This window comes from Sinohyriopsis cumingii, chromosome 3 (genome assembly GCF_028554795.1).
Source record: "Sinohyriopsis cumingii isolate HCF-2022 chromosome 3, ASM2855479v2, whole genome shotgun sequence".
Lineage (NCBI taxonomy): Eukaryota > Metazoa > Mollusca > Bivalvia > Unionida > Unionidae > Sinohyriopsis > Sinohyriopsis cumingii.
This window is the reverse complement of record NC_142963.1, coordinates 35,588,074-35,602,022: the sequence shown is the minus strand read 5'-3', so window position 1 is coordinate 35,602,022 and position 13,949 is coordinate 35,588,074. Positions and strand designations below refer to the sequence as shown.

Genomic DNA, 13,949 nt, shown 5'->3' with positions numbered 1-13,949 from the left:
TGGCAGATTCCCAATTTTTTTTATGTAATTGCTCTGAACCCACACTCCATCCAAAATGTCCAAATGTGAAAAATGGGGTTGGAATATGCGGCGGAAACCTGGATTAGAAAAATTTTGAATCTCTGAGCTGAACTTTGGTGCGAAACTATTACACAGTGACATGTAGCTTGAAGCATTGGTTTTGGATCTTAAATGGAACGCAGGAGAAATGGGGAAATTGTCGTCCCTTTTATTATATCTTAAGAAACGATAAGAGCTCATGTATCAATACAGGTTTGGGGACTGGTTTATTGAACTACAAGAAGACATGTTGATTTTACAGAAAATTCAGTCCTTGTTTATACAGCAGTATATAATTTTGAAGGTCTTCTGTCAAAATTTAAATCAACCCTTTTGTAAATTTCTTTAAATGATGGAATTTTTAACCAAATCGTCTTAAGGAGTTTAGGTTGGCTGAAAAATGTCTTGTTTGAGATTCTGTTGACACACATAATTTCAGGGTTAAACTTTTCTTTTACTGGTGCATTGATACAATATTCTAATGCAATAATGCTTAAACAATAATAAACTGAAGACAAAAGGGATAGGTTACTGTTGTAAATGCTTATAGCAACCTGCTAATGCTGAACTCTTGTCATCGATCAGATTATACAGATTTGAATTGAGTAGAAATAATAAGGAAACAGTTGAAAAATAATTATATTTATTGACTTTTCAAACATATTGTGTCAATTTATCACATTCCTATGTAACAATTCATGATGATAGTCACTTAACAATCACGGTCACTATTTTTTAATGTTGTTATGATCGAGAAAATACATTGAACGATTAGTAGAATGAAATGTTGAAGGTGTCCTAAGACTTATATTACATGAAAAAATTGCTTTAATTTTGTGTCCCAACATTTATAGGTCATAAAAAATTACTTTTCAAAATAATTTAGGGAGTCCCAAGACTTATAATGTCTGAAGATTTACAGTCATTTTTGGAGGCCAATGTTGATATCAATTGCACTGACAAAACACACTTTAGCATATTCAAAGGCATGTGTTTTAAAAGGTGATTGACCACTAACCCTTTCTTCTGCAAGTTATCATTGGTTTTCATAATTAATTGGGTACATAACTTAAGGAAAATATACAATTAATAGAAAGCAAAGTCTAAATATTATGCGATTCAAATGTTAGCTTAAAGAATTTTGTTTTAGGTCAGGTATGGAACAATGCTATGTTGTTGATTTTGTGATGCTCTGTTTGGGTCAAAATTGTTTTCTTAGCCACTCATTGTTGAAAATACATTAATATCATATAATATCTGACCAATGCACAATGTTATTACAAGTACAAGTATATTAAAACTATTAATTTTCAATTTAACTATGGATTATTTACTGAAGCTAAAAAGTGTAAGCGTCCATATTAGGAAAATCTGTTTCTATAAATAGGTGCACTGTATGGTATGTGTGGCACCATATTTGTTATTGGCTGTATGCCAATTCAGAAGGATCTTGTTCTTTTAGATATTGATTTTAATGCTTCAGTTTGATGACTAGCTAATGTCATGTTTTATTACCAACAGTGATATTAAACATCACTGCATAACTATAAGGTGTTATGCTCTATGGCTTCCATGGACTTTTAATATAAGGGCATACTGTATCATGTTTTATTATAAGGTGATATACTATATGGCTCACATGGACTGTTATAATAAGGGAGTACTGTATCATGTACTTAATTATAAGGCAGTGTACTCTATGGTTTCCATGACCTGTTATAATAAGGGCATATCATGTACTTTAGTATAAGATGGTATACTGTATAGCTCCCATGGACTGTTATACTAAGGGAATACTGTATCATGATTTATTATAAAGTGGTATACTGTATGGCTTCCATGGACCATTATAATATGGGATTACTATATCATGTTTTATCATAAATTGGTATACTGTATGGCTCCCATTGATTGTTATACTAAGGGAATACTGTATCATGATTTTTTATAAAGTGGTATACTGTATTGCTCCCATGGACTGTTATAAAAAGGGAGTACTGTATCATGACTTCATTATAAGGCAATCTCATTATAAGGATGTGTACTCTATAACTCCCATGGGCATAGTTATAAAGAGCGAGTGCTGTATCATGTACTTCATTATAAGGCAATCTCATTATAAGGTGGTTTACTCTATAGCTAACATGGACAGCATGGCTATGAGGGAATACTATTTACACAATGGTTTATTAGGCTTTCTTGAGACTTAATATTTTATTATTTGTTTTGCAGAGTATGTCCACTATGCCATTCAGAAGATACTAAGTTTATACAAAAATGCACAGAATCCCCCAAAGTCGGTGGTTCTTGTTGGACATTCAATGGTGAGTTTGTGGTTTTGTTAAGCAACTGTTCAAATTACAGTTTATATGGTAAATATGTGAAAATGGTATTAAGAAAATGATTGTATCCTTTACATTGTTGAAGGAACATACAAATCTATGTTTGTTTTGTTCAGACAATGTACATTTAAGTCTAGGTAAAAATTAGGTGGCCATTAGAGTAAAAATGGAAAGGGAAAAATTCTTATAATGTTAGTAAATGAATGTTTGTCTTTAGATTTTAGACTGCCTGAGAAAATGAACAAGTTCATCACCATCTAACAATAAGCATTTATTATTAAAAATTGTGAATTTTTATTGGTAGAATTTTTTTTTTTTGCTCTTTCCATGAGTTTGTAATTTTGTTATAGTTTTTGCATTAAGATCAATTTCTCAGACTCTATGACAGGACATTTGCGTTTCATGAACACATTACATTTTTTTAACAAAAGACCATTTGTACAAAGTATGAAAGAATTAGATGTTAATACTAAACTGACTTTGCAAGCCCCCTAAATTTTAACATGAGACATAATGTGAAAACAAATACATGAAAACTTGATGAATTTATGACATTTTGCTCTTTATGGTTTCAGGGCGGGATGATAGCCAGGGCATTGTTTGCACTGCCTGATTTTGACAGCCGGACTGTGCATACCATCATCACTGAAGCCACACCCCACCAGGGCCCAGGTATGTTTCTTGTGTTATAGCTTGGATGTATTGCATAAACTTTTGTTTCTTCTGTTATTATTTTGTATTGTTATAGTTGTGTTTTTTTATAGGATTAACACCAGAAATTGTATAGAAAAAGAGCATGACCAACATTTGTGAATGATTTACATTGCATTGACCATGAGGTATTTTTAACCTTTTCGTTCAGGTAATCTTTGCAAACAGATTTTGATTTTCAACAGGAGTATGGGGCTGATTCAGCATTGAATTATTTAAGTGGTTAGTTAAAGACAAGATGTCTTTAAAAAATAGTCAACAGGAGACCAGTTTTGTGTGTGTGTGTGTGTGTGTGAGTGATTTGGATTTTTACCATAGCTTTAAAAAAAAATCAGTCTTATCACTACAATGTCTCCAGTGTTGCAGTTTATAGTTATTTCTAGCACTGATGCATCATGCCGGAGACATATAGTATCATGTCCCACCCAGTTACATTATCCTTACACCAGGCTGACAAGTCTTAACACTAACCCCTCAATGCTGAGTGCCAAGTGAGGCCACTGCTAGTACCATTTTTTTGTAAGTCTTTGGTATGACTCAGGGTATGGGGTGAACTTGCATCTGAGGCAGATGCTGTAACCACTTAGGCGCATTTTTAGTGCTTAGTTGCTATTGTCAGTATCTATTCAGAACAACCGGTCCATCTGCAAAGGTATCATTACACTCGAGCCAGTCATAAATATTTTGGTATGATCATTATGATTATACATTGAAATATGTCTTTGACTCATCAGTGTATAAATTATTGTTTTAGGTAATTTGATCAAAATAAAAATTAAATAAAGCAATAAAATGCTGTTTGATCTTTTAAACCAGTATTATCTCCAGACATTATCTGTGTGTGAATAGATTCTAGAAAAGAAGGTTCCCATAAAGTACTTGCATATTCAACATGGTATTCATATCATACATGTACATTCTTTGTGTTCTGCTTATAAAAGCTGTATATGATGAATTTCCAAGAAAACAGACTGGTTTCTTCATCAGAAAATCTTTCAGATTCATGGTATTAAGAGAATTGGGTAGAGAACAGTCTATAGTTAACTCCAGTTGCCTTGGCACTAAATAATTTTCATTTGTTGATGTGCATAAACACAAACCAAACCAAGTCATTTTTATGGTGTAAAATGTTTGTATATGAACAGTTTCAGACATATTGATAGCTATACTGTGGCAAATGGAGATGTACTGCATTAGAGTGTTTGTATAACCAGTATGTCCCAGAAAATCCTAAAGGTTGTACAGAATTATAGAATACTGTGTCACAAAACTTAATGTCACAATAGTGGCAGTGTTCCTGACAGTTTATTTAGAATTTTACAGCCCCGTATTTTCATGTTCTAAATAGTGTGCTTCATTTTGCATTTATTATAGAATAAGACATTATTATTATTATTATTATTATTATTATATGCCTACCATAAGGTATAGTGTATTGTTTTGGTATTGACCATCTGTTCATCTTTCTGTTACCAGTTTGATTTCTTTGTAGTAACTTTATTTGTTCACCATGTGAACTTTGTGAACAATGAAGACCCCTTCAATTTAGGGTCAAAGGTCAAGATCACTGACTGAAACAAGGAAAACTGTTACAGCACAATAACTAGTTTTCCACCATCTACATTTATTAAACTTTGTGAATAGCTTCCACTTGGGGTAGGAAAGAACTGAATTGTTTTCACAATCAAATGGTGAAAGATCAGTTTCACTGATGGAAAATAAATGGTTTCTGCATAACGCGAAATTTCAACCATCTACAGTTGCCAAATTTGGGGCCACCAGGTGGTAGAGTGATTTAAAGTTCTTGCCTTTACAGATCACTTGCACATCTCACCTGTCCATGTGAGTTAAAACCTCAGCTCAATCAGCATAGGTACATTTGAAAGCTTGCCATTAGCATCCCGTCAGGTACATCTGAATGCTTGCCATTGGCTTCCCATCAGGTACATTTGAATGCTTGCCATTGACTTCCCATCAGTCAGTGGTTCCTCCCAAGTTTTTCTGAGGTTCTTCTTCCACCAAATGTATTGGCCATCTTGTATAGCTTATCATATGCTGAAAAATGGCATTAAACCCACAAAATCAAATTTTATAGCTGGCTTGTACTTGGTGTAAGGAAGAACTGTTGTTTTTGGGTTCAAAAGGTAAGGTCATTCTGACCAAAAGAAGATTGGTTTTCATGTAGTAATTGGAGTTCTCCAACATCTTCGGTTGCAAAACTTTGATGATGGCTTGCAGTTGTTATGGAAGAATCATGTTGATGTTGGAGTCAAACAATCAAAGGTCAAGGTCACCGACTGAAATATTAAGTTCTTGATGTTTGTACAGTAACATTAGTTCTAAATTTCATACCTGAAACAGACAATTTGGATTGCTTGTACTTGGGGTAAGGAAGAAAACTTCATTTTGTTGTCAAAAGTCATACGTTAAGATCATTGACTGATGGAAGTAAAATCGTTTCCACGCAATAACAGCAGTTCAACATCACAGGTCTGTTCCAAACGTTGTAGATGGCTTGCAGATAAGGTAAGGAAGAAGCCTATTGATTCTGGAGTCAACCTGACAAAAAGCTAAGCAATGATTTCTATGTCAATATATCAGTTATCTACAAAGAGGACTATTAAATGTGGCATGGGAGTATAATGTGTCATTCACTGTATTTTTGTTATTATTATAATTATTATTATTAATATTATTATTATTATTATTATTATTATTATTATTATTATTATTATTTGAGTTTGATTAGTTAGCTGCCTGGGTCTTGCACTGAATTCCAGTGAATATCAAATTACCTTTTACAAAATGATGAACATTTACCTGTTTAGTTGACCTTTGTGATAGCAAAATTCTTGAAAACACTTGAATTTTGAAAAAGTTGGTTTTATCCTTGTAAAGTGATTGAATTTGTTTAAAAGTATTTCTCTTCAATTTTTCCCTGAACCCCATGAACTGATTTGAATGAATAAAAAATCATTTAAACTACAACATATCTCTTTTAAATTAAGAATTTTTGTTAATTTATGTATTTTCAAAACTAATGAATAAATGTATAAATGAATGGGAAAAAATTGGATGGATCAGATGGTACATGACACAAGTAGTTACCATATTGAGTAGCATCCCATTCCTTTAGTGCCACACTGTTTTTTCTTCAATGTTTGTGCCTATTTTTACAGAGTAAAGAAAAGTAATATATAGAAAAATAACAATTTTGCTAAGAAAATATAATCCATAAAACTTGTGAAAGTCCTTGAAACTGTTTGAAAAATGTTGAAATACTGTTTGAAAATGCCTTGAAAACTGTTTGAAAAATTCCTTGAGAATTATTTGAAAATTCCTTGAAAACTATTTGAAAAATTCATTAAAAACTGTTTGAAAATTACTAGAAAACTGTTTGAAAATTCCTTGACAAAACAACTCTCAGGGTCTGTATGATCTATGGATAGGCTGTTACGGATCACTGCCATCTCACCTCTGTCTGCATGGGTTCAAGTCTAGGATTCGGCCAATGTGGGTATGTGAGAAAGCTTGCCAGTTGCTTCTCGTGGGTCGGTGGTTCTTCCCGGGGTTTTCCCTGGTTCTTCCTCCACCATTAATACTGGCCGCCATGCATAGCCTATCATGTGCTGAAAAATGGCGTTAAACCCCACAACAACAACAACAAATCTATGGATAGGTATTGTTCCTGAACTGCAGCTGGTAAGTTTAAGTATTCATTCAAATGTTTAATTGTGGAAAATATGGAGGTAGATTAGCTGAGCTTTGATAAAGGAATTTGGTAATGGCCATTTTCAAACAACTATTTCAGTTGAAAACCTCAAAGACACTTTATGCCAAGTACTGCATAGTATGAGGTCAGTTTTCAATATTTGTCTAATAGAGAACCAGGCTAAACATGGTACTTATGTGTGACTGATGTATGTTGTTTAGATAACTTGATGAATTTTAGGAGAATTAGGAGATAAATACATCACAGAGAGAGACAAAGACTCGTGTCAATATTCTGTAGAAATCAGATTCATGCCAGACCATTGTGCCAGACTAAATTGTCTTCAGCCTTACAGTGTTGTGAAATAACACTCTCGCCAATTGTGTGTAGATCACTTTGAATGATGCTTCATTTTGCAAGCCAAACTTATGTAAGAAAACTAAATTCATTTGTTCCTTCTTTCCGCAAAATTACTTGTTGAAAACAGTTACAAATACACTTGTTAACACTTTTATTTGTGATGCTTTGTCATTGTTTTTCTTGCAGTGATGGCATTGGATGGAAACTTGAAGCATTTTTATCATACAGTGAATGAGCATTGGCTGAAGTACAAGAACTCCACTCTGTCGCATGTAACTGTAGTCTCCACTGGTGGTGGACACAGGGACATTCTGGTTAGGCAGGGTCTCACCTCATTGAATGATGTAAGCATATGATTGAAAATATACCCCATAATGTGAAGCTTGTATAAACCATCAGTATTGCTTACAAGATTTAGATTTTTTTTATATTTGTGATGCTGAAATAGAGCTTTGACAAGTCAGTTGAATTAAAAAAACAATAAAAGCATATTTTAAGCTCAGTTGGCAATGAAATAAACTTATGGACTTTGTTTGGTATCTGGTGTATATCAACATTTGCTGTGTTTCATCTTCTGAAAAACTGGCAGACCTATTTCAAGCACATTTAGCACAGAGTCTCCTGCAGGGTTCCCACGCTACTGGGAAATCAGGAAAAAGTCGGGAGAAATGATATAAAAAATTCCTGATGGGAAAAGTCCTTGAATTTTGCAAATATTGCTGAAAGTTGGGAAAAACCCAGGAATTTTCTGCCACCACTTGACATCTGAAACAATCAGGTAATTGAGTCGTAACTAAACTGATCGTCAGTTAAATTTATCGAGTTCTAACCAGAATATTTGGTGGGTGCCGTATGGATCATTTGGTTGCTTGCAATAAACATACCATATATGCTGAGTCACTCCATAAGCCCAGTGCATTAGATTTGTCTAGTAGACTTTTATTTTCAAAGTCAGCTCGATTTCCGTATCTTTCCTTACATGGAAAGTATGGAAACCAGTCTAGCAGCACAAGAGGCCAATATATTGGTGGCAAAGCATAGCCGCTTACTGGACGGCCTAGCAAACTTTTAAACATTGTTAGATCAAGTGATACATGCATGAAATCGATAAGAAAATTACTTATTTTCTCTGAAATTGTGAGTATTAAAATCGTTATGTCTTTAATCTGCTGAAAGACAAGATAAAACTATGTCGTTGATGAAATGTGACCTGGTACTTGAGATTTGCATTCACAAGAGTACACAATTCTAACAACCCACATTTTCAAATGTTGTAGAGAAAAATATATATAAAAAATATTAAATGAAAGTTGTATACTGGTTATAATAAAAACACAAATATGAAAGAACACAAAATTTTCCATGTTTATATATTCTGAGAACAACTTCTGGAGTTTTGTTGTATCATGTGACTACCACATTGAATTGTGCTCTCTGCTTGATAAATCAGACTGGCCAGATTGATGGGTTTTGCAAAAAGTATCTGACTTTCATGTAATATAACTGAATTTCTGTACAACAGCATTATAAAGGAGTTTGTTGTTGATATCACATGACTATTTGACTTCCGATGTTGTCATTTGAAATTTGTGAAGTCATGTGACTAGTAATGCAAATGGCGAGTACTGGGTCAGATTTCATATACTCCGCAGTTTTGTCTTGTCTGTCAGTGTATTAACGACATAACGATTATAATACTTGCCATTCCTGAGAAAATAAATCATTTTCCTATCGATTTCATGCAGGTATGTGTCAATATAACATAAGTTAAAATTTTCTAGGCCTGCTGGTAAGCGACTAGCATACGTTGCTACTGCACAGTGATGGCAAATTCCAAATTTTCGATATGCAGCTGCAATGACCTCACACCCCAACCTAAATGTCCAACAGGAAACTGGGATTAGAAAACAGACTGCTATTCGTCTTAAGCCAAATTTGTAATCCATATTGTTCAATCTCAGAGCTGAAATGAGAAATTGTCATCCCTTGTATTATTTATTAAAAAATGATACGAGCCCCTGTATCTATACAGGTTTGGGGACTGGTTTAACAAATTACAAGAGGCAAGATGATTTTACAGAAAATTGAGTCCTTGTTTATACAACAGTATATCATTTTGAAGGTCTTTTGTCAAAATTTAAATCAACCCTTTTGAAAATGTTTTTTAAATAACAGATTTTTAAGAAGATCATCTTAAGGAGATTAGGTTGTTTGAAAAATCTTATTGGGGATTTTATTGACACAGATAAATTCAGGGTTAAACTCTTTTTCGTTACAAGACAAGATTATAATTATTTGCATTTATTGTTTTTTTTATATATACTGTAATAGGAGATGTTACTTTCTGTGAGATGCATATATATATTTTGCCTTAGAATTCATTAGAATTAAAGGTTTGAAAGGAAACAAAACATAATTTATGTTCATTATGTTTTTCCCACTTAGCAACATAATGCAGCAAAATAAAGTTAGAAGTTTTATTCTGTACATTGAAAAGACTTTACATGCCAGTTTAAAGGAATATAATCAAACTTGTTTCGTGTGATACATTTTGTGGTTTTGTAAGTGCAGGGTTAAGCCCTGTGGAAGCCCTTAGGCAGTCAAAATCTTGGGGCCTCCCTCGCAAATTATCTCCTAATACATTTTTAATTTTACCAACCAACAATTTTAATAAACCAATTTTATTACATAAAACAAATATTAACATTTATTAATGTTATTAAACAAATTAACATTTTATGTTATTAAACAAAAATTATTAAATATTATTAAACAAACGTTGTAGCAGGGCCAATAAAAGGCGTGGAGCCCATAGGCTGGTGCCTACTCTGCCTATTTGGTAATCTGGCACTGAGTTTTGTACATGATCATCTTTTTGAGTTCAATGTTTTTGGAGAGTCTTGAAAGAGAAACATCTTTAGATTTAGAAAATGCATGTTTTATAATCAAAAATGTTCTTTAATTCCATTCAGTAATGGTCATATGTGAACCTTGTAAAAAGTCATTTCATCTTGGATAAACCTTGGAAATGAGCTTCAAATTTATCTTTAGAAAAGCATGGGAATCATGTTCCTGGCATGTTGATCCACCTTCAAATATGGTTGCCATTACCAGTAACTGGACAGTATAAAACCATTTAACAAATTTTGATCAGATTTGACAGGAAGATCTTTTAAGTTCATATACTGTGAAACACTTATTTTGGTGGGTTTCAGATTTTATGGTTTGGGTAGAAACAAAATTTGTAAATACCTAGTTTCGTGGATCTGTCATTTATTAAAAGAGACAAAAGCGATGCATATGTCTCAGCAAAACAGATTTAATCCATACTGCGCTAATTCAGTTGATTAATTAAGTTATTGATTGCTAACATGTGGCATAAATGGTGAGATCTTAAAGAAACTGCCAAGTTCATTTGCCACACGTCTGAGCTAACACATTTAATACCACTATTGGTATCATAAGTAAACATGTGTTCTTGAAGACTGTTATCAAAGTATAAAGTTCTCATTGATTAGGTGCTTGAACAAAGCCTATGACTAACCATATGTTCAAAACAGTCTTCCCATTTGCACTGGAGCAATGAGAATCTCATGATTCAGTTTGTTTACTGAATTCTGATACCCTGTGTGAAATCTGTACATGACTTGCTTCCCCTTACTCAGTATAATCAAAAGGCGGTAGCAATATTTGATGTTTTTAAAGTGGAGCTGATATCTCACTTAATGGAAAACAGGATTATACTAATGCTTGTGTCAACTGCTTGTATGGATAAGTGGCAACCCCTCAATTTAACTGTTAACTTTTAAAAAATGTTTACACAACTTTATGTAAAAAAATAATGCTGAACAGAATTTTACAAAATATGACACTAAGCATCACTTATATAGGGTCATTTCAGTATTGGACAAATGATTCCGATGATCAGTCAAATATGGATAAAGACACTAAAACTAGAGAAACCTTCAACATTTGTTTTCATAACCTTTGGAACCAACCACAATTATAATGAGTTTCAACAGATAGACTCTTATTGACCCCGATTTCTTAGCCATTTAGTTATTAGTCAGGTGACCAATCTTAAGCCTCTTTCACATGGTGATGTTGAGAATGAGAATCTCAAACAGATAGGTCCAAGTTTTTTTTGAGCACCTTGATATATTACTTTAGCAGAATTGAGAAATCTTCTGCAAACAGATATTTTATTGTATTTGGTACAGACCTAGAGAAATAATTTCACTTTTATGGTGGCATTTGCTGTATTTTAAGCAAACTACAGTTACAGACCTTTAAACAGGTAATGTTACCAAATTGGTATGATTTTTCTAGTTTCACTTGTACTTCAATTGCATTTCATTTGCATTTATTTTGCATTTAATTTGCATTCCATTCACTCTTGCATTCCATTCACAGTTGCTTGTCAGATGTGATCTTGTCATTTTTCGTTATTGGTTTAAGAAACAGATTCTGATTTTAAATGAATGGCTTCCATTCATTATTTCATTTTATTGTGATTCATTCTAAATGCATTTACCAAAGTTAGAATTTCTGTTTCTGATAGTATTAATACTACCATATGTACATGCTTATCAGTCCAGTCAAGTGCAAACCACAGAGATCTGCCATAACATAATGCCCCTGCAGACCAGGGTATATGTTGTTTATTCTACTGACTACTCCTAACAAACTGCACACAGGCCTTGAGCTGCTAGTGCATTATGTGACAGCAGATCTGGGTCTGTGCAGTTAGCAGTTGTATTTATCTTAAAGCAAGTATATACTACTATGTGGACTAAACTTCTGTTTTCATATCATGGTTTGATTTAGTAAAATAGTAAATGCATTAAATTCCAAAGACAGCATTGAATGTACTATAAATAAATAAAAACAGGTGCAATAAATGTAAAAATGTAGTTTTTAAAATATTTATCTGCAAATTTTTACAAAATTCAAATTCAAGTTTGATGGACATTACTGCTGGTGATGACGTCATTAAATCAGTGTCAGTTGTTAAAAAATTTCCAGCTTATAAGTAGTAAAAAATTTTCAGTGTAAAGAATAAAGAATCTCATCCTGTATTATCATGCAGAGGGTTTTTTGATTCGAACTTTCATGACAGCTCAGTATACAGGTAAATAGCTTTCCAAATCCTTTCATGAAATTTATTAGCATTTCATTTTCATTTATCATTCTGCATTTTGCATTTGCATTCCCAGTTTCCTTTATATTTACATTTATCATTTCATTTGTTTCTTCTCACTGACATTCATTCTGCATTCCATTATAGTTCCATTTTTCACGGGTAATATCACCTGATTCAGGATCTTGAGTATAATGTAATCTTGGTGGTCATATTTGTTCCATTGATATGCTTTGAAGTCTTTGTCTAATTGGGGCTTTAATCTCAGGCCTATTCTCAACAGAACAATAAAATAAGATATGAAGAAAGTAAGGTATGCAATTGGATTATAGTGTTTGTTGTTTGATAGGGAAAATGGATTTTGGCAGAGATAAAATTGTTAAGAATTCATGCATTTACATTCAACTTGCAGTGATGTACATGCATTTAAATTCAACTTGCATTGATATACATGCAGTTCAGTTCAACTTGCATTGATGTACATGCAGTTCAGTTCAACTTGGAGTGATGTACATGCAGTTCAATTCAACTTGGAATGATGATGTACATGTAGTTCAATTCAACATGGAGTGATTTACATGCAGTTCTATTCAACTTGAAGTGATATACTTGCATTTCAATTCAACTTGCGGTGATGTACATGCATTTAAATTCAGTTTGCAGTGATGTACATGCATTTCAATTCAACTTGCAGTGATGCACATGCATTTAAAACCAAATCTAGCTAAATATACATCAAAATTACTGAAATGTCAACCATGTTAAATTTTAATTTCACGTTTTGTAACTAGCTGGAAAGAAAAAAAATTTGAACGAATTCTTACATGGCCTAATCCCGCCCCCCCCCCCCCATTTGATCACTTTGACTTATTCAGAATTTTACAAAATGTAAACGTTTTTTCATGATTTTCTTAACAATACTGAAATAAATTTATATCGTTGTAACTACAATAATATCTCTTTTGTGTATATTTTCAGATAGTTGACAGTTCCCGAAGTGTTAGTACTTGTGTAAGTAGCACAGTCTCTAATATAAAGGGAGTATGTAATGATCTGAAATTGAAGTGTTTTGATTTGATATTATAATTTATTTGAGGACACCTATCTGCTCCCTAGCTATATAGAGCTAGTGTCCTTTGAGGTCACCCCCTTTGGCCAAAAGATTTTAAGGGATTTTATATCTGTGTGTTTCCCTCTCAATTTTGATGTGGTATTGGTAACAAAATCAACTAGAATTTTGAAGAAAAAGAAAATATATGTAATAATTCAGAGTAGGGTTCTCGATATGTTTTTTTATAGAGGCATACTTGTTCATGTCCCTGTGTTTGGGTGCCCATTTTTTCTGCCTCAGATTCTAAAAGTTTTATTTACTGTGGTTTGTACACCCTTCTTTTAGGTATTTCACCTTCTGGGTGGTTTACTTGCCATGTTTTTTGTTTCTTTGTGATCCTCGCCAGGGTATCGTTTTTGTCCAGTGTTTGCTATGTGTGTGTATGCTATGTTGTTTTGTCATCTGCTCTAAATTGTTTATGTTTGGACTGGCTTGTACAAGTAAAATTTCCCCCATTTTGTTAGAGAATAAAAAACCTAATGAAGGTGGCAAGAAGTTAAACATGGGTTGGTG

The 13,949-nt window shown here is 33.2% G+C and overlaps 1 protein-coding gene across 1 annotated transcript in view; it reads left to right on the top strand.

The window, feature by feature from the left end:
* Positions 1-13,949, top strand: part of LOC149802674 (GPI inositol-deacylase-like) — a 205,915-nt gene that overhangs the window by 25,530 nt on the left and 166,436 nt on the right. Inside the window, exons 7-10 of the mRNA XM_089952048.1 lie at positions 2,293-2,384; positions 2,978-3,074; positions 7,372-7,529; positions 13,304-13,336. Of these exons, the coding sequence (XP_089808174.1) occupies positions 2,293-2,384; positions 2,978-3,074; positions 7,372-7,529; positions 13,304-13,336 (380 nt within the window). The remainder of the gene's footprint in view (positions 1-2,292; positions 2,385-2,977; positions 3,075-7,371; positions 7,530-13,303; positions 13,337-13,949) is intronic.